Source organism: Schistocerca americana, chromosome 7 (assembly GCF_021461395.2).
Source record: "Schistocerca americana isolate TAMUIC-IGC-003095 chromosome 7, iqSchAmer2.1, whole genome shotgun sequence".
Taxonomy (NCBI): domain Eukaryota; kingdom Metazoa; phylum Arthropoda; class Insecta; order Orthoptera; family Acrididae; genus Schistocerca; species Schistocerca americana.
Window position 1 is genome coordinate 70,635,794 of NC_060125.1, and position 24,825 is coordinate 70,660,618.

The 24,825-nt window shown below is 44.0% G+C and overlaps 1 protein-coding gene across 1 annotated transcript in view; it reads right to left on the bottom strand.

Moving 5' to 3' along the window:
- Positions 1–24,825, bottom strand: part of LOC124622709 (acetylcholine receptor subunit alpha-L1) — a 565,111-nt gene that overhangs the window by 106,354 nt on the left and 433,932 nt on the right. The window contains exon 5 of the mRNA XM_047148499.1: positions 8,089–8,269. Coding sequence (XP_047004455.1) covers positions 8,089–8,269 — 181 coding nt within the window. The remainder of the gene's footprint in view (positions 1–8,088; positions 8,270–24,825) is intronic.

A 24,825-nucleotide genomic window follows, 5' to 3' on the forward strand; every position in this document is an offset into this window, starting at 1 on the left:
AGTGCACACGAGAACATCGAGATTCGATGGTCAGTCAATGGAAACGTATCGGCTCTTCGGGGAATCACATTTTTGCTGCACTATGTCGATGTTCGTCTCCACAAACGCCGCCATCGGTGTGAACTGCGGCTCGAAAAATGCAGCGTGCCACGTACGCATGCTGTTGCCAGCAGTATCATGCAATGGGAGACATTCTCCTGCGCTTGAATAGCATCTGTGGTAGTAATCGAAGACAAGCTGTCAGCTGCAAACCACCTGCATCCTTTCATGCTCGACGTCTTCCCCATCAGTGATGTCATCTTTCAGCAGTATAGTTGTCATTGCCTCGAAGCCAGAACCATGCTACTGTGGTTTGAGGAGCATTATAGTGAGCTCAGGTTGATGTCTCGGCCTCAAAATTCCCCTGATGTAAATCCTATGGACCCCATCGTGGTCACTATCGGGCGCCATCATTGCATACACAAATCAGATGCCCGTTATTTACGCGAATTACATGACCCGTGCACAGACATGTAATGTCACATACCTCCACAAACCTACCATCAAACTATCGGATCCCTGATAGGATCAGTGATGTATTTCGTACCAAAGACGGACAAACAAGCGTTAAGCAGGTGGTCATAATATTTTGGCCCATCAGAGTATTTCACATACGGTATATTTAAATATTTCACCTGTATTTGTTCACGTATTTCATCTGTATGTCTAGCGAATTCTGACCTGTAATTTCATTTTTACGCAGCTCAGTGTTTCTGACGTTGTATTTCCTGAATTATGGGCTGTTGAGTGATATAATTTTGCAGATATATCCAATGGTAAATGTGGCTGCTGTCTGCGAAATGTGTTGAGAATAGTGTTCGGAGTAGAGAAGAAACAAATTAAAATGTCATTCGTAACGCAACAGTTTTTCACGCATCTCACTGTTTGACGTCATATCTCCTGATAAAGTTCGTAATAGAGAACTAAAAAATTAAAAAGTTATGCTTCATGCATTTTACTGCATCAACAGCAAAAATATAGTAAGCCATAAGCTTTTTTCCTTTCATCATTTTGTGGTGGTTGTCTTCGAGAAAAAGTTTCGTAATGTTTTGTAATTATATGTGAAGTTCGTTGCACTTCTACACGTGCTCTCATTCTTAAATGCTTAATGACTAATGTAAGCGTACTCGAACGTCGTGGGCTACACTACTTGATCACACTCACCCCCACCCCTATGATAGATAGGTTGATCTTACCCCCACAACAACGATTTACAGTCAGTAAGTGACATGTGTACCAATTGTAGCTAAAATCTGTCTAGTGGTTTAGGAGGAGATGTGGAACATCATTCTTATAATATCTGTGGATACAATACCCACAATCTGTTCACTTAGGGTGAAAGAAGAAGAAAATTCGTTCTCCATTTTAGAACAGCACGAATAGTAATAATAGAACGATACAGAACGGCGAACTAAAATGTAAACATGTGCGTGTCAGTACTTCTACACATAAACAACTATTTTAATGGCTATGAACGCCTCATGATGAACTGAATTCGGTTTTCTGTTGCATTTTGTTCAACTTACTAGTGTAGCGTTAATTGCAAACGTATATCTTCCATTCCTAGTTTAGATATCTGAGCTTCTTTTTTTTAACCTACGTTAGACGTACTTCCTGTGATTGTATCCAGCTTACCATATCAGCAAAACGGAGCATACAGACCTCAAATCACGTAAAAATTTCCATCATTTCCTGCAATAAAAAATTAAGTTCTTACAACAACTGTGACAGAAGTTCTTTGGTATTAAAGGAAAATCGAAAATTAATAAAACTGTAGCCATTATTTGTTCTCCCACTCAAGCAAAGTACAAAGTTTACTTTATGCATTGGAATGTTACACAGAGTTCAAAAATGCTGATCACAGGAACCGTATGCTACACCCAGCATTGCAAACGCTAATAAAATTCCAGCTACCGCTTACGAGTATAATTACTAGCACTTTCCTTACTCTTCTTCGATTTTATAGCCGTTTCCACTCGTTGCACGCTGTCTTGCACGCGCACACACACACACACACACACACAAACAGAGAGAGAGATAGAAACAGAGAGAGAGAGAGAGAGAGAGAGTGGGAGAGAGACGGAGAGCGAGAGAGATGTGGTGCCGTCTCTGCACCAGCTAAAGACATTACGCTTCCCCTTCTGTACGATACGTCATCTGTTGTTGCTTCTCAGAGGAGAAATAATTGCGACTTCACCTCACACGCACTTCGTGCCTCTAATTACCCTTGAACTGTGATTGATCAACCTACAGAAATCATTACAGTCGAAGAATAAAATGCAGAAATAGCCGCTTTCAGTGTTTCCTTTCAACGGCTGTCTGTGTTCATGAAGGCTGAGATCGTCATGTGTACTGCCAATAGAATGATTTTATTCTTATAACAGAAAAAAGGAAACGCCATGAAGAGGGATTAGTTATCACTTTATACAAGCAATTTTGTAAACAAAACTCAGTACAATTCTGCAGAAAGTCTATGAAGGCAAAAATGAAATGGCATGAAGTGCAAGTACAGTTAATACAACGTTAACCTATCTATAGCTACATTTACATCAACATCCATACTGTATAAAGTGTATGGCAAAGGCTGCTTTCCATTGTACCAGTTATTAGGGCTTCTTCCCATTACATTCACACGCGGAGTGCGATAAGGATGTTTACATGGCACTGTGCGCGATGGAAGTTAGCTAGTTCCAACGATCGATGGTGGGATAAATACTTACTAGGTTGCAGTATACTTCTAGGTTCACGATTTAAAGCTGGTTGTTTAGACTATGTAAATAGGCTTTCTCGCGATAGTTTGCAAATATCTCCCAGTGTCTGCCACTTAAGTTTCTTAAGCATCTATGTGACACTGTCCAACAAGTCAAAAGAAGCCAGTGACCTTTCGTACTGCCCTTCTGAGTATAGGTTCAGCATCCACCGTTAGTGATGAGGACAAAGATGTGGAAAACAAATAGAAAAAATTCCAAAGGAATCAATGACTTTGAAAGTAAACTTTGTCAACCGATCTGAGTAAAAGCCCTAAGAGACTTTGATCGTATGCAAAATCAGTAAGTGAGTCAAAATAATCTGTTCATTCACTCAGTGACCATATTGGCACCGAAACGGAAGATGACAGAGAAAAGGCTGAAATACTGAATTCGGTCTTCCAGTGTTTCACTGCGGAAGATCGTAACACGGTCCCGCCTTTCAATCGTCGTACGAACGTCAAAATGGCAGGTATTCAGATAACCGACCGCGGAACAGAAAAACAACTACAGTCACTTAGTAGTCGAAATGTATCATGACTCGATGACATACATGTGAGATTCTACAAAGATTATGCGAAAGAACTTGTTTCCCTTCTAGCAGTAATTTATTGTAGATTGCTTGATGAACGAAGGATACCTAGCGACTGCAAGAAAGCGCAGGTCGTACCCGATTTTGAGAAGGACCGTAGGACACACATACAAATATGTCGTTGACGTCAATCTGTTACAGAATTATGGAACATATTTCGCGCTCAAGAATTATAACGTTCTTAGAGAAGGAAAACATCCTCTATAAAAATCAACATGGATTTCGCGAACAGAGATCCTGCGAAACTCAGCTCGCTCTGTTCCTCCATCAGATCCAAAGTGCCGCTGACAATGGCGCTCAGGTTGATGCCGTGTTCCTTGACTTCAAGAAGGCATTTGACGCTGTCCAACACTTCCGTTTACCGAAAAAAGAATATGACCTTTGAGTATCGGAGCAGATTTGTGACTTGATTCAACACTTCCTTGCAGTCAGAACTCAACACGTCGCTCTTAACGGAACAAAATCGACAGATGTAAACGTAACTGCCAGTGTACTTCAAGGAAGTGTTATGGGACCGTTACTGTTTACAGTATATGTGAATGATCTAGTAAAAAGCGTCGGATGCTCTCTTAGGCTGTTCGCAGATGATGGAGTTGTCTATAACAAAGTATCAATGGCAGAAGATCGTAACGATTTGCAGAATGACCTCCAGAGAATTGAGGAATGGTGGAGGCTGTGGCAGTTGATCCTGAACGTAAATAAATGCAACATACTGCTCATTCATAGGAAAAGAAATCCACTACTATACAGTTACACTCTTGATGACAAACAGCTGGAGACAGCATTTGCCGTAAGATATCTAGGAGTAACTATCCAGAGCGACCTTAAGAGGAAAGACGACATAAAACAGTTAGTGGGAAAAGCAGATACCAGACCCAGATTCATGGGAAGAATCTTAAGGAAATGTTATTCATATACCAAGAAAGTGTGTGACGTTGCAAGTTATTACGGGATAACATTTATTGCAGTAAGATACCTAGATGTGGAACCCGGTGAATGTACAGGAGGCTGCAAACTTGTGTCTTAGCGATGACTCAAAGCACATCTGTCGCTACTAGCCAGCGTGAGAACGGGCTTCTGTGTCACTTAGAACGACCGTACATTTATACCCCCTACGAATCCAGATAAAACGTATTAAATATTAACCGATTATTTTCAAACTTGGTATACTGTTTCTTGTTATTCAGAAGACAATCTCCCCCAAATTTCAAAGCTGTACATATAATAGTTTCGGAGACTCAGAAAGTTACCTAGGACCCACCAAACCGACACTCAGGGCGAAAAATTCAGTTAGGAACGATTACGGTTTGTCGTTTGTTACCATTTGAAAGCATTCACAGAGTTCTCACTATATCAAATCAATCAGTTTGGATTTTTATTTTCAAAACTTTAATAATTGTTCATTTTGTGGTATAAAAATTCAGAAAAAATTGTGTCTGTTTATTACGTTGTTGCGTGAACAGAGGAGAATGAGTGAGAGGGTGTATGTAGGGCATATGAAAAAATTCAGTATTATGTTATGCATAACATTACGTAATTGGAACGTGGGAAAGATGTAATTTACCCACATTACTAATGACGTATGTCTAGGGGTGATTGCTTTTGTAAGGAGGCAACAAGAATATCAGTTAAAAGTGCATTCGTTTTCTAAATTATTTTCAAGTTTAATTTCATTTCGTTTTGTTTTATTAAACATTGTGTTAGTATTTGCATTTTCGGATGACGTAAATTGCTTTCTGAACAGTGACCGGCTTAGGCGAGTTTTGCCTGTGAAAATGATCTCGGAGGATCAGAGAGAGTCGCGGACGTGGAAGGACATGTTAAACGTGATGATTCTCATTATGTGTAAAATGAAGGAATATTGATTTCCTCGCGTTTAGTACGTGTCGTGACTAACGCTGACGTAGTTACGGCGCAGTCCGGAACCGCGGGACTGCTACAGTCGCAGGTTCGAATCCTGCCTCGGGCATGGATGTGTGTGATGTCCTTAAGTTAGTTAGGTTTAAGTAGTTCTAAGTTCTAGAGGACTGATGACCACAGAAGTTAAGTCCCATAGTGCTCAGAGCCATTTGAACCATTTTTGAACGTAGTTACGAGCAGTTTGACGAAAGTTTGGTGTTTCGGGAGTGTTTTGTTGGAAAGTTAGTCGCGTATGAAATTTCGACCTTTATGAAAATTCCGTGTGGCTTATTCTACATTCAGTTATGGAGTATTTGGCGAGCAGTTTCTTTTAAAGAAAGCCACTGTAAAGGACCGAATGTGAAACACATTTGTACTAACGGATCTGTGACTGTGAGATCGCGTTGTCAATCGGGTCGGATTAGTGTAAATTTCTGGCTGCTTTGCGTGTGAAATTGTTTGTATGAACTGTGAACAGAGAACTATAGACACGTTAGTTAGGTAAATGCGGACTTGACAGCCCATTTTCATGTGTGCTAGAAGCAATAAAAAAGGCTTGGCTACAAATTTTTTGAACATTTGCTGTGAGAGTAAATGCATCATATCACTACCAGAAATCTTAATATATGTGAGATTGCAGGAACTGAAATACAACTAGAGTTTACGCGGACATTGCAGGACAGACAATAGGCGGCATTTTCTTCAACGCTGCTTTTTCGCCGTGTAGTAAGTACACTACTGGCCATTAAAATTGCTACACCACGAAGATGACGTGCTGCAGACGCGAAATTTAACCGACAGGAAGAAGATGCTGTGATATGCAAATGATTAGCTTTTCAGAGCATTCACGCAAGGTTGGCGCCGGTGGCGACACCTACAACGTGCTGACATGAGGAACGTTTCCAAACCGATTTTACATACACAAACAGCAGTTGACTAGCGTTGCCTGATGAAACGCTGTTGTGATGCCTCGTGTGAAGGGGAGAAATGAGTACCATCACGTTTCCGACTTTAATAAAGGTCGGATTGTAGCCTATCGCGATTGCGGTTTATCGTATCGCGACATTGCTGCTCGCGTTGGTCGAGATCCAATGACTGTTAGCAGAATATGGAATCGGTAGGTTCAGGAGGGTAATACGGAACGCCGTGCTAGATCCCAACGGCCTCGTATCACTAGCATTCGAGATGACAGGCGTATATCCGCATGGCTGTACCGGATTGTGCAGCCACGCCTCGATCCCTGAGTCAACAGATAGGGACATTTGCAAGACAAAAACCATTAGCACGAAAAGTTCGAACCGTTTGCAGCAGCATGGACTATCAGCTCGGAGACCATGGCTGCGGTTACCCTTGACGCTGCATCACAGACAGGAGCGTCTGCGATGGTGTACTCAACGACGAATCTGGGTGCACGAATGGCAAAACATCATTTTTTCGGATGAATCCAGTTTCTGGTTGCAGCATCATGATGGTCGCATCCTTGTTTGGCGACATCGCGGTGAACGCACATTGGAAGCGTGTATTCGTCATCGCCATATTGGCGTATCACCCGGCGTGATGGTATGGGGTGCAACTGGTTACACGTCTTGGTCACCTCTTGTTCGCATTGACGGCACTTTGAACAGTGGACGTTACATTTCAGATGTTACGACTCGTGGCTCTACCCTTCATTCGATGCCTGCGGAACCCTACATTTCAGCAGGATAATGCACGATCGAATGTTGCAGATCCTGTACGGGCTTTTCTGGATAGAGAAAATGTTCGACTGCTGCCCTTGGCAGATGTTACAAGAGAGGCGTTGTGCATGACGGAGAGATTTACTATTGAAATTTCGAGGAAGCAATTTCCAGGAAGAGTGGGAAAACATGCTACTCCACCCTACATATGTATCGGGTCACGACAACAAGGAGAAAATTCAAGAAATTAGAGCCAATACAGAGGCTTGCCGATAGTCAGTTTTCCCACGCGATACTGACGACTGGAACAGTGTTGGAGGGCTCAGTTAGTGGTAAAAAAGGTACCTTCCTCCACGCACTACTAGGTGGCTTGCGGAGTATAGTGTGAATGTAGATTAGTCACATTTGGTTTGGGTAATACACACATAAACAGCAATCTGGGATGGACCGAATGAGTGTTTTGTATGCACTCTGCTTTGTTGATTCACTGCATTTTCCTGCTAAACTACATATTTCACCTGCTTTATCTACAACTGAGACAATGTGACCGTTCCACATCATAAACGTACAAAGTGTTACATCAGGGTGTGAGTTCACTCCAGTTGTTATTCCTTGGAGCAATGATCACAGAATACTAGTTTTTTAGTATTATAAAGTTTTTAGCGTTTTTGAACATTTAAACCAAGTTGCCAATCTTTGCAGCACTCTGAAATCTTATCGCGGTCCGACTCAATATTTGACAAACTTATTTTTATTAGATAACTGCATAATCTGTGAAAAAGTTTGAAGTTACTATTAACATGAGATGTTTCCAGAATGAGATTTTCAATCTGCAGCGGAGAGTGGCAGATTAAAATTGTGTGCCGGACCGAGACTCGAACTCGGGACCTTTGCCTCTCGTGTTCAAGTGCTCTGTGAGCTACCCAAGCACGACTCACGCCCCGTCTTCACAGCTTTACTTCTGCCAGTACCTACCTTCCAAACTTTACAGAAGCTCTCCCGCGAACCTTGCAGAACTAGCTCTCCTGAAAGAAAGGATATTGCGGAGACACGGCTTAGCCACAGCCTGGGGGATGTTTCCAGAATGAGATATTCACTCTGCAGCGGAGTTTCAACATGTGATGTGTTGACTCACCTGGTCTCCGTCGTAGGTCCAGGAGCCGAACTTCATGAAGCACGTCTGCTGGTCGAACGGGAAGTAGCGGACGTCGATCTCGCAGGACGACTTGAAGATGGCGGGCGGCGTCCAGACGACCTTGCCCGTGTGGTGCAGCACCGCCTTCGTCATGGTCGTGACCACGTACTCGCCGTCAGCACTGCGGACACACGTATGTCAGCGGGGCGTCTGCGGCTGTGTCAGTGACGACAGCGCACAGTGGAACAGCCTCGCGGCGGGTTTTCCGTTTACGAAATAATTACAGTCAGTTTGGGTTGTAATCTATTAAGTCTTATTCGCTTTACACATGCTCACGCACGCACACACACGCACACACACACACACACACACACACACACACACACACACACACACACACACAGCCATGATCCGAACTTGGCTCAGGCACCAGTTTGAATATATGTTACTTCTGCTTCCTATTCAATATAATTTATCTATGTGGTGCCACATAACTCGCCAATATTTTTAAAAAGTTCTGTGCACCATTTCCATACGCTGACAAAGAAACATTTATTTGCAAGCGGTGTCAGTCTTCCTTACCATCAGCCAGCTTCCGTAGCAACGGAGAAATTATATTGGATATTGGACGCAAAAGCTTGCAGGATATAGAGCCGCGTAATGTTTCCAAACTAATTGTGATAATGTCTCGTCCACGATTCGTCTGTGTGATGTCGTCAGTCATACGACCACACCGCCGCCTGAGAGATCCATCCGCCGGATGCGATTCTCTCGATAAACGGAACAGAAGAACGGGTGTGTCAGCCAAAGAGTACACAGCCAGTCGCAGTACTTATCCTCGCCGCGAGGCCACTTCATGTGCAGCAGGAGAGCAGTGCAGCTGTGCCAGTCTACAGTTCGTAGCCGCGCTCAGTGGTCAGCCAGCGCCGATGTTAGCCAGTCATCGTTTGCAGCTCAGTCATTGCTGCCATCAAGTCTTTGTAGCTCCGTTCCAAGTCAGTCCTCAACTTCACTGGATTCAGACATTCAAGATTACGAGAGAGTAATTCGTTACTGCAAGATTTGTGACTTGTAAATTATGTCATTCTACAGACGCTTAGCTGCGCGGGACTAGCCGAGCGGTCTTAGGCGCTACAGTCATGGCCTGTGCGGCTGGTCCCGGCGAACGTTCGAGTCTTCCCTCGGCCATGCGTGTGTGTGTTTTTCCTTAGGATAATTTAGGTTAAGTAGTGTGTAAGCTTAGGGACTGATGTCCTTACCAGTTAAGTCGCATAAGATTTCACACACATTTTTCGAACAGACGCTTAGTCTAAAAGCGTCTTCTATAACTGTCAACCAACTGATCATGGACTACAGCAAAGTAATAAATACTTTCTTATTTTTTACTCCTGCTAATTAATTGTGTTTTCCTGTTGTAGCTACCAAGAAGTCTTGGCATAGTAGAACCCGCGTTTCCACCTCCTTGACTACCTCATATTTGCCACCTCATGTTGATGGACTCGATTATGAGATGGAAGATCGAGAGCCAGTAGTGTGAGTGTACTGTTGTACTGTCGTTTCCATAATCCACTTACACAATGTCCAGTCACATTAATGTAAACACCTCTTCAAAAAATGGTTCAAATGGCTCTGTGCACTATGGGTCTTAACTTCTGTGGTCATCAGTCCCGTAGAACTTAGAACTACTTAAACCGAACTAACCTAAGGACATCACACACATCCATGCCCGAGGCAGGATTCTAACCTACGACCGTAGCGGTCGCGCTGTTCCAGACTGTAGTGCCTAAACCGCTCGGTGACCCCGGCCGGCTGTCAACTGCTGTGGCCTTCTCCACCAGACATCACGGCGCCCAGAGGATCAGCAACCAAACTGACAGCCTGCAGCCGCGGGTTGCCCGCTCGCAGGGACACCAGAGCACTACACAACCGACAGGCAATATTGATGAACGGCCACAACAGCAACAAAACAACACCAACAACACTGCAAAGACACCAGCGGCCACCTGGGGCCACTACCGACGCACATTAACATAAGGAAGAGGTCGCTGCAGATCCCGGAACTATTTTCACACGTCACCCACTTGCCACTTGATGGAAAATAGTTCCGAGGTACTCATCCGCCGAAGCGCTATAAAGACCGGCGCTCGGCCGCACATCGGCAGTTCATCGACCGCCAGCAGACGTAGATAGCTGCCGCCCCGGCAACCCGGCTTGGATCTTCTCGCTGATCTCTGGATTAGGCTTGGTATATCGGAGAAGTCACTGGCGGAAACTAGTAGGAAATTATTTCTGTTGTTTTCTATATTATTCTTGTATGTAGTTGTGATTCGAAGACGGATCTCTATTTTGCGTTGGTGTTACACTTGGAGAATTTTTTTTTGTTAATTGAACAGTCCAATAAATTGTTTTCGGACTTTGATCGTTAGTTTCTTCTGCTTACGCAGACATAGCATCAACACCTGTCAAAAGCCTGAAAGACGACCTTTTGCAGTACGAACGGATGCGAGGTGTGCAGGGAGACAGTGAGGTTCTAGAAACTACTGACAAGTATGTGGAGTCATGTCGACAACAGTGCCATAGAAAACTGCCCCAGGTTTCTTTGTTGAGTATCCATGGCGTGGATGTCCGATCGAGATGCTCCCACAGAGTCTCGATTCAGTTTAAATCCTGGAAGTTTAATGGCCATGAGACTGTGGTAAACTAATGCTGCTGCTTTTCAAACCGCCCACGCACACTGCGAGAGCTGACACATTTCATTGTCCTTTTGGTAGGTGTCCCAGTATCTAGGAAAAACAAGGCTCGTGTGAGTGTGGACATGGTCTCGACATGATCCATTGTGCCTTCCAGAATGACGACATCACCCAACGTATGCCACGAAAACATTCCCGAGACTGTAACACTCCGACGATTGTTGCAAGGTACCTGCTTTGAGACGTCACGCCAACTGCCATCTCTCTGGTGTAGCATAAACCGTAATTCATCTGAAAAGGCCACCTGTCACTATTCACTGGACGTCTAGTTGTGGTACTGACATAAAAATTCCAGCCTTCGTCGCCGATGAACAGCAGACAGCATGAGTGCATGAAACAGGTGCTGCGGCAGAGAAGCCCATACACAGAAACGTATCTCATTGGTAGCCCCTTGGTTCATCTGAGCGGTCAGTTACTCAATATTTGCACGTCTATTGGTTCATGGATGTCTCGCCACTGTCATTTATGGTCCGTGGTGTACCACAGTTGCCTCGGTACCGTTCTTGGACAGCGCCATTTTTCCATGCATGGTATACATGAACCACGGCGGCACGTGAAATGTTTACAAACATAGACACTTCGGACGTGCATCCACCTTGATCCGGAAGTCAGTGATCTTGCACTTTTGTATGTCAGATAAGTCGCCCCGTTTCCGCATTACTACTACGACTGCAATGTTTTGCGCTCCTGTCTCCGCCCCCCCCCCCCCCCCAATCTCCCCGACATTCTTTATACGGGGTGAAGAGAAATTCGTGCACTTGGACTTCACAGCGCTATTCCTAACATACTAGCATTGCAAAAATATCTCTCGTATGATTTCATACTGAGCATATTCCGGGCAATAAATGGACGTTAATGATTGGTATCTGGCACCACGGTAATCACAATTAAGGTAACTATCTCCTTCATCATTTACAGCAGTGCTGTGCAGTTGGTGCAATGGATAGCCTTCTGGGTCAGCTTGCAGGAGGCCAAGGGTTCGATCCTGGTTGAGCCTTAATAGTTTTCATTTTCTAAATGTAGTCTACGTCGTATGGTATCTGGCGTTTTAATCGACATGTGGCGATTACAGTGGATATTCTAGAAAACATTTGCAGTTACGTACTACGAACAAATAAATCGAACTTATTTGCAAAGCACGTTGGTAGCCCTACTAGTGACGTAAGCCCTTAATGTAATGGAATGGATCTGAACGTGGCAAGAATAATACTTGGTATTAACAGATGACACCATTAGGGGAGGCTACACACAAAACAAGTTTGGAGTGTTGTAGATGCAGTGGTGCGAAACAGCTCGCGTCCACGACATACAAAAGATTTCTTTAAAAGCTTACGAATAGAAACGACTGTGCTTCCACTCCTGTGTAAACGTTTTGTAGAAGACAAACTGTAATCGCTGTATGACGATTAAGACGCCAGATACCGTACCACACAGACTACATGTAGAAAACAAAAACAAATAAGCCTGGACCAGAATCGAACCCTAGACCTCTTCCATGGTAACCCAAAAGACTATCCACTCCACCAACTGCACAGAACTATTGCTATAGGCTGACAGATTTCATTAGCGCACAACTGATTATAATGTTTCCAGACTGCAAATCTTCAATGTCCATTTACCATCCGAATTATGCGGAGGACAAATTTTGTGAGACATTTTTGTACTGCTAGTACGTGAGGAATCGCACTCCAAAGTCCGAGTGCGAAAATTTTTCTTCACCCTGTATACCTTCTGCTGGAAGTGTTGCCACTTTCCGTCTGTGAGAGGTTCTTGCATGTTGACGTCGAACATGGGCGGTGGTCACGTTAATGTGACTGGACCGTGTACTTCGTCATAACCACTCTACTGGCCATGGCACTGCATCACATACACTCCTGGAAATTGAAATAAGAACACCGTGAATTCATCGTCCCAGGAAGGGGAAACTTTATTGACACATTCCTGGGGTCAGATACATCACATGATCACACTGACAGAACCACAGGCACATAGACACAGGCAACAGAGCATGCACAATGTCGGCACTAGTACAGTGTATATCCACCTTTCGCAGCAATGCAGGCTGCTATTCTCCCATGGAGACGATCGTAGAGATGCTGGATGTAGTCCTGTGGAACGGCTTGCCATGCCATTTCCACCTGGCGCCTCAGTTGGACCAGCGTTCGTGCTGGACGTGCAGACCGCGTGAGACGACGCTTCATCCAGTCCCAAACATGCTCAATGGGGGACAGATCCGGAGATCTTGCTGGCCAGGGTAGTTGACTTACACCTTCTAGAGCACATTGGGTGGCACGGGATACATGCGGACGTGCATTGTCCTGTTGGAACAGCAAGTTCCCTTGCCGGTCTAGGAATGGTAGAACGACGGGTTCGATGACGGTTTGGATGTACCGTGCACTATTCAGTGTCCCCTCGACGATCACCAGTGGTGTACGGTCAGTGTAGGAGATCGCTCCCCACACCATGATGCCGGGTGTTGGCCCTGTGTGCCTCGGTCGTATGCAGTCCTGATTGTGGCGCTCACCTGCACGGCGCCAAACACGCATACGACCATCATTGGCACCAAGGCAGAAGCGACTCTCATCGCTGAAGACGACACGTCTCCATTCGTCCCTCCATTCACGCCTGTCGCGACACCACTGGAGGCGGGCTGCACGATGTTGGGGCGTGAGCGGAAGACGGCCTAACGGTGTGCGGGACCGTAGCCCAGCTTCATGGAGACGGTTGCGAATGGTCCTCGCCGATACCCCAGGAGCAACAGTGTCCCTAATTTGCTGGGAAGTGGCGGTGCGGTCCCCTACGGCACTGCGTAGGATCCTACGGTCTTGGCGTGCATCCGTGCGTCGCTGCGGTCCGGTCCCAGGTCGACGGGCACGTGCACCTTCCGCCGACCACTGGCGACAACATCGATGTACTGTGGAGACCTCACGCCCCACGTGTTGAGCAATTCGGCGGTACGTCCACCCGGCCTCCCGCATGCCCACTATACGCCCTCGCTCAAAGTCCGTCAACTGCACATACGGTTCACGTCCACGCTGTCGCGGCATGCTACCAGTGTTAAAGACTGCGATGGAGCTCCGTATGCCACGGCAAACTGGCTGACACTGACGGCGGCGGTGCACAAATGCTGCGCAGCTAGCGCCATTCGACAGCCAACACCGCGGTTCCTGGTGTGTCCGCTGTGCCGTGCGTGTGATCATTGCTTGTACAGCCCTCTCGCAGTGTCCGGAGGAAGTATGGTGGGTCTGACACACCGGTGTCAATGTGTTCTTTTTTCCATTTCCAGGAGTGTATGTCGGTATGGTTACTCCCCTATGTAGGAAAATTTTATTAGATTCCTACAGTAAAACATTCGGGCTGAAAGACGGGGTCGATATATAAAACTATTTCCTGACCTGCTTTGGACTGCCTTAACAGATATGACTTGTTAATGGTCTAAGAACTTTTAGACTTTTCGCCGATGATATAATTGTCTATCAGAAAATGGGAACGCCAGAAGACAATGTCGATGCGCATAATGACCATCAAAAGGTTGAAGAACATGCGGGCTCTGGCATTTCACTCAGAACGTAGATAAATATTGCGCATACATAGGAAGAAGAAGTCCACTACTGTACCGCTACACTATTGATGACAAATTGCTGGAAACAGCATCTACCATAAAATTTGTACGAGTACTGAACTGTAATGGCCATATAAAACAAACAGCAGGAGAAGCAAATGTCAGGCTGAGATTCATAGAAAGAATGTTAAGCAAATTCACACATCCACGAAGAAAGTGGATAACAAGGCACTTGTTCGGCAATTTTTTCAGTATTTTTCATCAGTTTGGCATCCTTACCTGGTAAGATTAATACTCGTAGAAGATATACAGAAAACACAAAGAATGTGAGTTAACGAGCATTGCCCTCTCATTTAAATGTATGGCGGAAAGAGTCACCCTACGGGAATTGTGAAACGAACGCTGTCGTAGGACCGTGTGCCACAAAGGGCACAGATTCACCACGAGATGGGGAAATTCACAGGCGTCTATTGAGGCCTAAGCGCTGTCGTGTGCGAGTGAGACAGATAAGAACCTACGTCATAGAGAAACCCAATAGAACCCGCTTGCGGCCGAGGAGACGTATCAGTGTTAAATATGGCGGACCTAAGATCGGCCATAAAGGGGAAACATTAATGAAAACTATTCAATCCTGTAGCAATGCAGGGAATCAAGCCACAGTAATTTTAATCTGCCAACCTCCATGAATTTTCATGGTGATCCCAATAAAACTTGAATATTGACTATATTTGTAAAAATTTAGGATTTACTGTTAAAGTGAAATTAACAAGTTTTGCAACAAATACCTGAATGCTGAAATCTGAACGCTTTGGTCGATCTTAACGATCGGCATTTCATATAGAAGCGCATCATTAAAATGACAAATGTTGTAAATATTAATTCTGTAACTTCATTTGCTTAAAAGATATAGTAAATTTAAATTATCAGCATTTTCAGTTAAGGATCAGAACACCATTTCTTCCACACAAAACACATTGAACAATGACAGCGTGACACCTTATTGAAACATTAAGTAATAGAATATTTGTTTTAAAGTTTAGTGCATAATAGTTACTTTTATTCTTTATTTATTTATCAGAAAGCACACTGGTGCAAGATTACTGGCCGTGACATTCGAAGTTAAGAAGGAAATTGTATTGGCTTTATGTAAAATAACTTAACAATGGATATTATTGTTACTTTATCTGGAATGTGAAAGTTGTCAAGCTTGGGTTATTCAAATCTGTTGAAATGTAAAATAATGTAGAACAAGCTGTAGCCAATCAGATGGACAGCTTCAGGAAAGGGAACTGCCCTAGTCAGTTGAGTGACGATGTTCGGCGCGCGGCAAAGCGCGGCCGGAGACGGGCAGAGAGGCAGTTTTGGTCTAGACACCAGAGAGTACAGCTCGGCTCGACACACCAAAGGGCACAGTTGGGATTGAGACGCGAAAGCGGACAGTCGGTCTTTAGGCAGTTAGGAACTGAAACGACTTTGAAAATTCCTCGTTGTGTGGTATAGCGGGACTTAATCACTGAGCGGTGAGCAGCCGCGCGCCTGGTGTGAACTCTAATTTTTCGTGAAAATAACGAGGTGGAACATCGGACTTGTATGTTGCCATGAGATTGTGAATGATCGAACTGTGTCAAATGGATATGCGCTCCAGTGTAACAGAAATTCTACATACGTCCACTTTCGCTATTAGTTTGCTTTGTGAACAAACATTATTCTAACAAAATGGCAACAATGTGGCCTACATAATTTATGGGTCGTTAGTTTAGTTCCCGATACTACTATTACCGTTACTATATTTTATATTATCTTTGTATTTCGCAAACTTGCCATCAGCCAGACAATTTAACCAAAGGGTCACATGTATCTAATTTAGGGCGTGTAAGGCGACACGTGCGGTTCAACCCCTAGACGAGTTTGAGTCAACACATTACCATGAAGAGGAACCGCATGTGAGCCTGCACATCTATGGGGATGTTAGTTCTCAAGCAGAGTGGCGCGTTTCGTCACGGAATCATTTAGACGGCACGAGAGCACTACATAGACGTTTGAATCTTGCATGGTATCAGTTCTGGAAAAATGTATTGTATGTGTAGGGTCTTCACGACCCCAAAATGATTATACCGTCTATACGGCGATAAAAAGTAGAACGTTTCCACATTAACAATAATGACATATTGCGAGACCCAAGAACATTGTTGGAATTACAGCTCCACTGTTGCATGCCGTCAATTAAGTTGCAAACTTGTAGAAAAATTATATGTGGAATTTTTCCTACCGTTTCCCCTCAGAAGATCAACTAAATCATGTATCCTTGATTTATTTGCCCTCATTGAGCAGACTTGCCTGTTCACAGTTGTGTATTTACGAGATAAATGGTCTCAAATCTACAGAAGCGCACTCTTATATCCTTTAATGTCCAGGATTTGAGGGAATGTACACCTTGCACGGACACCGTCCCCCGTAAGTACACAGGTGCTCATCAAATGTAATATTAGGCCCAGAGACATAAGACGAAGTGCCTGTATAAATGAACATTTCAAACACAGACCGTAAAGGTTCACCTTTTGATCAAGAAACTCCTTTCTTTCTTCTCTCTTGGGCGTTTATCACCGAACCGCCCGTCCTCGATTCCCGACTTTGTCGGAGATTTTCTCCGCTCAGGGACTGGGTGTTGTGTTGTCCTAATCATCATCATTTCATCCCCATCGACGCGCAAGTCGCCGAAGTGGCGTCACATCGAAAGACTTGCACCCGGCGAACGGTCTCCCCGACGGGAGGCCCTAGTCACGCGACATTTACATCACCGAACCGAAGGCGTATCAGAATATCACGAAATTTTGGAAAGCTCACTGTGACTAGACAAATGGTTATGCCATATTCATCTCATCGAAATTCACCCAAGGTTTCACACGTGCGTTGTGTAAACTAATTATTATTAGTAGACCAAAGAATGCCTGTAGTTTTGTAGAGTCAAGTTCAATCCAGCGTTCTAGATACAGATGTAGAACTTTACTGTCTTCTGTAAGATTATTGTTACGCATTAGTGTCACACTTTTCATGTTATTTGTGATAAAAAGTCTGAGACAATCTGCCCTTATCTGTATTTGTGGTCTAAGATGACATGGAATATGCGTAGTTTCACGTATTATTCTCCTGGAAGCCTGTCTGCACTTGGCAGGTGCAATTATGTCATATGATATCTGTCCACTTCTATATATAAGAGAAGGTACGCTAGTTTCCTGAATACTATTATCAGCTTTCTCACATTCATCAACATCCACGTTATCTCCGACCTATATACCGTCCTATCATATGTACATCAGCATCACTCTATAACGTTCTCAAACCAAAGGTCAGGATATGTGAGTATGAATCCCAGAGGGATAACTTATTAATAATTTTTCACGATTGTTTGTTCTTGTGAGAAACATTTCGTGGCCATGTAAAATCTGAATAGAAAACCGAATAACAACCTAATTTGAGTAACAGATTTACGCACTGGATATTATAACTATGTGTATGAACTATTATCCCTGGAAAGCGAACTGTGTAATATTATCTTTTTTGCCATAAGCCGCATTTTCTATCTTATGTTTTGTTTCGTATCGAGTGCAGTGGCCGTATTTGAAGAAGTGCGATTAAGATGTGAGATTCTATGCTTAAAGCTTAATATGTGTGTCATACGTTAATTCAATTATCATTTATAGAAAAGTTGGATCCTTATGTCACGATTTTAATTATTTCAGCATTTCTAGCATTTTCTAACTGCAGCGCTGTCAGTTAACACAGCATCGCATGTGGAGGACAATACGTCTCCATTACGCAGCAAATTCAAATTTACTCAAATATTGCTATTCGTCTTTTTCAGTAACAGCAGGAAAGTGTCTAAAATTATTTCAATTAAGGGTGTTTACCAGGCCATCAACATATATTTCTGGTTTCCTCAGTCTTCTTAATTTTTCATATCCGAGTTACGAACAGCTGCTTTGGCCGGTACTACTGACAGAAATTTAAATAATCTAAACCATGTTCGTCACCGTACATAGTACAAGTGATTCTAAGTAACTTTTCATGGATAATATTAAGAATAATATTTACTTTTACAGTTCTTATTTCGCTCATGTCCTACGGAAGACAGACCACAAGATAAAGTTATTTTTCCTGTACGGCAAGAAGTGAGATAACTCTCATCTCCATTTCCAAAAACTGATTCGTAATCACTGTCACTCTTATGTGTATCTGATAAAATCTGCTCTAGCCAGAGAGAGGGAGTACTTCGCATGGAGAGTTTGACAGCTCATTACTTCCTCCCACATGTATCTCATTAAATGTCCACGAGAAGAAAATTCGAGAAATTAGAGCTAATAGAGAGGTACACCGACAATTGTTCTTCCTACGCGCCATTCGCTAGTGGCACAGGGCTGGGGGAATCAGTTAATGGTACCAGAAGTACCTTCCGCCACACACCATAAGGTTGATTGTGGAGAATGATGCAGATGTAGATGTAGAACGAAGGTGAAACCACGAGTAGGTGACAATGTGTCAGATGTCGGTGACTCACTTGAAGTTCGGAGGTTTGTAGGCTGTAAAAAGAAGGATAGGCTGCGATCTGTGTTAGATCTATCGACAGACTACAATGCTGGAGTAAGTGCAAGCGTTTCGGAGCACATCGTTCAGAGGGGCTCCACAGTAGACGACAAGCAGATAATCTCATGTAGAGCCAACGACGTCTACAAAAAGAACTGCTATCGGGATAGGATCACCAAGTTTGCACCGTTGACCGACGTAAACGCGACTTATGGTAGGATGAACTACGGTCGTTAATATACCAGGTCGATGGTCGCGCACGGATAGGCCGTCACGCATGCTAATGGCTGTCTGAAACATGCACCCTATACGGAAACAAATCGGTTGGGACAGTATTATGCTATGGTGGGATAGCCACCTAGCGTTACATGGAATCTTTTATGGTGATGGAAGGCACCATGACATATGTGGACTTGGTGAAGATTTCTGTGGACCACCTACAACGGTTCAGGCTAAATGTTTCTCATCGGTGATGGCATCATCCAGCAGAACAACTGTCCGTGTCACAAAGACAGAGTAGTTCTACAGTGATTTGAGAAGCATGAGAGTGAATTCAAAATGGTTTCTTGGTCACCAAATTCGCTCCACCTGGCTCCAGTTGTACACATCTAGGACGGCATAGGGCGCCAGTTGCTCACACAAACGGATAGTAGTTTACGCGTATTTGGTGATCTGCGGTCTCAAACCTTCAGAAACTTCCATGCAGAATCTCTTCTGTTTTGAGCTTGCGTAGCCCACCATGCTGACGGTCATAGCGTTTTGTCTTATGACAGTTTCTGACACAATTCGGTAGCGATGGAGTGTTGTGTTGATTTCCTGGTGATGGAGATTTGTTACTGGTTTCTACAGATGGTCGGACAATAAGTTCCTGTACTGTAACACGACTCTGTGTCACGCCAATGTAAACATCACCAACAGTAGCATACGTCCAACTCTCAAAACAGCTTTGTCCTACTAGCAACCGAGTAAGGTGGCGCAGTGGTTAGCACACTGGACTTGCATTCGGGAGGACGACGGTTCAATCCTGTGTTCGGCCATCCTGATTTAGGTTTTCTGTGATTTCCCTAAAATCGCTCCAGGCAAATGCCGGGATGGTTCCTTTGAAAGGGCGCGGCCAACATCCTTCCCCATCCTTCCCTAATCCGACGAGGCCGATGACCTCACTGTCTGGTCTCCTCCCCCAAACAACCCAACCCTCCTACTAGCAAGAGGGATATATTGCCCCATGCGGATTACGATGTATTACTATCCGCCACTTGAATATACCAACTTAAACTGAGATTTGTCAGTTCCGGCGGTTCTTCGATGCTTGGAGAGCCCAAAGCCCATATTTCGGCTCCCACATTAATTTCAGCGTCCTGCGACGAGTGAAGAACAGAAGTACGCTCTTCGGCCGCCATTGTGAAACATCACAGAACCGAGGTGGTTCTGAATGATATTACTGTGGTGCAGCCTTGAACTGATGATTGATTTACTACAATGTGGTCCATCTAGCCGCTGGTAAAATCCACAATAGCGGACGAATGTCTCTTCTCATTAACACGCTGATGCTTCTTGCATTCGACATGAATGTAACCCAAATATACGTAACCACGATACACTCCAGAGTCGTATGTGGAAGCTTCGGTGATAGCACGTATTCAGAGACGATATGTCACGTCACGTGCATTCTCTCTCTCTCTTTTTTTCCTTTTAAATTTTGTATGAAAGACTACGTTTCACAGCCGGCCGGAGTGGCCGAGCGGCTCTAGGCGCTACAGTCTGGGACCGCGTGACTGCTACGGTCGCAAGTTCGAATCCTGCCTTGGGCATGGATGAGTGTGATGTCCTTAGGTTAGTTACGTTTAAGTAGTTCTAAGCTGTAGGCGAATGATGACCTCAGAAGATAAGTCCCATAGTGCTCAGAGCCATCTGAACCAACTACGTTTCACACAATTACCTCACATTAATATAAATGGAACTCAGTTTATAAAATACCACGTGTTGTAACAAACGCACGGTGCAGTGTTCGGTGTAAAGGTTGTTGGACTAAGGGCCAACTTGCTATGAAACTAAATTGTTACAACAGCGCCTGCCAGCCACGTTACCGTTGCGATCAGATCCGTCGATACAGCGCGCCTAGCAGATCCTGCGCTCCGTATGATATTGATGGCATCCTAGCCAAGTGATACGTCCAACCATTTTATTCGCCAAAAGAATAAGAGACACGGCCCTGTCTCGTTCTTTTGCCGATGAACATTTCAGAATCACCAGGAGAGGAATCCATTTACCTGCTACACCAAACTTCAAGAGATCTAAACTATAAAATCTAGACGGATAGAACCAAGGTCTTTGCTTTTCCACGGGACGAATTCCGTTCGCTTGAAACTGTGATCCACGTGATTTTAACACGTTACATACCTTTAAAAATTTGGCTATCGCGACATCAACTAATGCGAGCGACACACTGAAGACAAGGAAGTTATATATAGTGCTGTACGTAGTTCGTCGTTGACGCACTGCAGAAGAGAAGTATCTTCAGTTCTTAGGAGTGAGACCTTCCCTGAAGAGGTACTTCGAGAGTTTTCGGACGTCGTCTCGGAAAACAGATTAACACATTGCTTTCACTTGCTATTGCAACTGGTCTAAGTATGTCGCTTGTGATGGAGGTAATATCAGACACCATTTCGTCATGTCTCACACACAGTCAATCGGAGTTTCGTCTTATGATGATGTTGGATAGGAAGTTGGTGAACCTACTGATTAGAGTGCTGAGTACCGCAGTGTGCGTAGATCATCTTTCGAAAGCAGGAAATTTCTCTGGTGTAGAGAGGTAACAGAATCGGATGGTGGCCTCCTAGCTGCATCCGGCATTTTGCAGAGCTCATTTAAAGATCATGAGTACTCACACTTCGGTTCCTTACTCAATCACATTACGAGTTAGTTCTGTTTAAACCATTTATAGCCGGCCTGAGTAGCCCAGCGGTTCTATGCGCTTCAGTCTGGAACCGCGCGACCGCTACGGTCGCAGGTTCGAATCCCGCCTCGGGCATGGATGTGTGTGATGTTCTTAGGTAAGTTAGGTTTAAGTAGTTCTAAGTTATAGGGGACTGATGACCTCAGAAGTTAAGTCTCATAGTGCTCAGAGCCATTTGAACCATTTGAAACCATTTCTACATCTACATCTGAATCATCAAAAATACTCTACTGGGGCTCGCAGCGGCAAACGTAACAAAGGAGAGGAAGGAAGCCTCCTGTTTGCGCTTAGTTATTTTCTTTCCCGTGTTTCCGTGTTTCAAGTCTGGACGTGGTACACACGCAGAAGCCTAAACTCAGATTAGAATGTATACCGCAGAGACAGGCTGGGCAATGAGGGGGAGGCGTGCTTATAGCGATAAAAAGTGCGATAGTGTCGAAGGAAATTGGCGGAGATCCGAAATGTGAAATAATTTTGGGTGAAGGTCACGGTTAAAGCAGGATCAAACATGGTAATTGAGTGTATCTATAGGCCTCCTGGCTCAGCAGCTGTTGTGGCAGAGCACCTGAAGGAAAATTTGGAAAATATTTCGAGTAGATTTCCAGACCATGTTATAGTTCTGGGTGGAGATTATAATTTGCCAAATATGGACTGGGAGACTCAAACGTTCATAACGGGTGGCAGGGACAAAGAATCCAGTGAAATTTTTTTAAGTGCATTATCTGAAAACTACCTTGAACAGTTAAACAGAGAACCGACTCGTGGCGATAACATATTAGACCTTCTGGTGACAAACAGACCCGAAATATTTGAAACAGTTAACGTAGAAGAGGGAATCAGCGATCATAAAGCGGTTACTGCATCGATGATTTCAGCCGTAAATAGAAATATTAAAAAAGGTAGGAAGATTTTTCCGTTTAGCAAAAGTGACAAAAAGCAGGTTTCAGAGTACTTGACGGCTCAACACAAAAGTTTTATCTCAAGTACAGATAGTGTTGAGGATCAGTGGACAAAGTTCAAAACCATCGTACAATATGCATTAGATGAGTATGTGCAAAGCAAGATCATAAGAGATGGAAAAGAGCCACCGTACTACAACAACCGAGTTAGAAAACTGCTGCGGAAGCAAAGGGAACCTAACAGCAAACATAAACACAGCAAAGCCCAGCAGACAAACAAAAATTACACGAAGCGAAATTTAGTGTGAGGAGGGCTATGCGAAAGCCGTTCAATCGAATTCGAAAGTAAAGTTCGATGTACTGACTTGGCAAAAAATCCTAAGAAATTTTGGTCTTATGTCAAAGCGGTAGGTGGATCAAAACAAAATGTCCAGACACTCTGTGACCAAAATAGTACTGAAACAGAGGATAACAGACTAAAGGCCGAAATACTAAATGTCTTTTTCCAAGCTGTTTCACAGAGGAAGACTGCACTGTATTTCCTTCTCTAGGTTGTCGCGCAGATGACAAAATGGTAGATATCGAAATAGATGACAGAGGGATAGAAAAAAAAATTAAAATCGCTCAAAAGAGGAAAGGCCCCTGGACCTGATAGTATACCAGTTAGATTTTACACAGAGTACGAAAAGGATCTTGCCCCCCTTCTTGCATCTCTAGACGAGCGTAGCGTTCCAAAAGATTGTAAAAGGACACAGGTCATCCCCGTTTCAAGAGGGGACGTCGAACAGATGTGCAGAACTATAGACCTATATCTCTAACGTCGATCAGTTGTAGAATTTTGGAACACGTATTATGTTCGAGTATAATGACTTTTCTGGAGACTAGAAATCTACTCTCTAGGAATCAGCATGGGTTTCGAAAAAGACGATCGTGCGAAACCCAGCTCGAGCTATTCGTCCACCAGACTCAGAGGGCCATAGACACGGGTTCCCAGGTAGATGCCGTGCTTCTTGACTTCCGCACAGCTTTTGACACAGTTCCACACAGTCGTTTAATGAACAAAGTAAGAGCATATGGATTATCAGACCAATTGTGTGATTGGATTGAAGAGCATGTCATTCTCAATGGAGAGAAGTCTTCCAAAGTAAGAGTGATTCCAGGTGTTCCGCAGGGGAGTGACGTAGGACCGTTGCTATTCACAATATATATAAATGATCTTGTGGATAACATCGGAAGTTCACTGAGGCTTTTCGCGGATGATGCTGCAATCTATCGCGAGGTTGTAACAATGGAAAATTGTACTGAAATGCAGGAGGATCGGCAACGAATTGACGCATGATGCAGGGAATGGCAATTGAATCTCAATGTAGATAAGTGTAATGTGCTGCGAATACATAGAACGATAGATCCTTTATCATTCAGCTACAAAATAGCAGGTCAGCAACTGGAAGCAGTTAATTCCATAAATTATCTGGGAGTACGCATTAGGAGTGATTTAAAATGCAATGACCATATAAAATTAATCGTCGGTAAAGTAGATGCCGGACTGAGATTCATTGGAAGAATCCTAAGGAAATGCAGTCCGAAAACAAAGGAAGTAGGTTACACAACATTTGTTCGCCTACTGCTCATCGGTGTGGGATCCGTACCAGATAGGGTTGATTGAAGAGATAGAGAAGATCCAACGGAGAGTAGCGCGCTTCGTTACAGGATCATTTAGTGATCGCGAAAGCGTTACGGAAATGATAGATAAATTACAGTGGAAGACTCTGCAAGTAAGACGCTCAGTAGCTCGGTGCGGGCTTTTATTGAAGTTTCGAGAACATACCTTCACGGAGGAGTCAAGCACTCTATTGCTCCCTCCTATATATCTCGCGAAGAGACCAAGAGGATAAAATCAGAGACATTAGAGCCCACACAGAGGCATACCGACAATCTTTCTTTCCACAAACAATACGAGACTGGAATAGAAGGGAGAACCGATAGAGG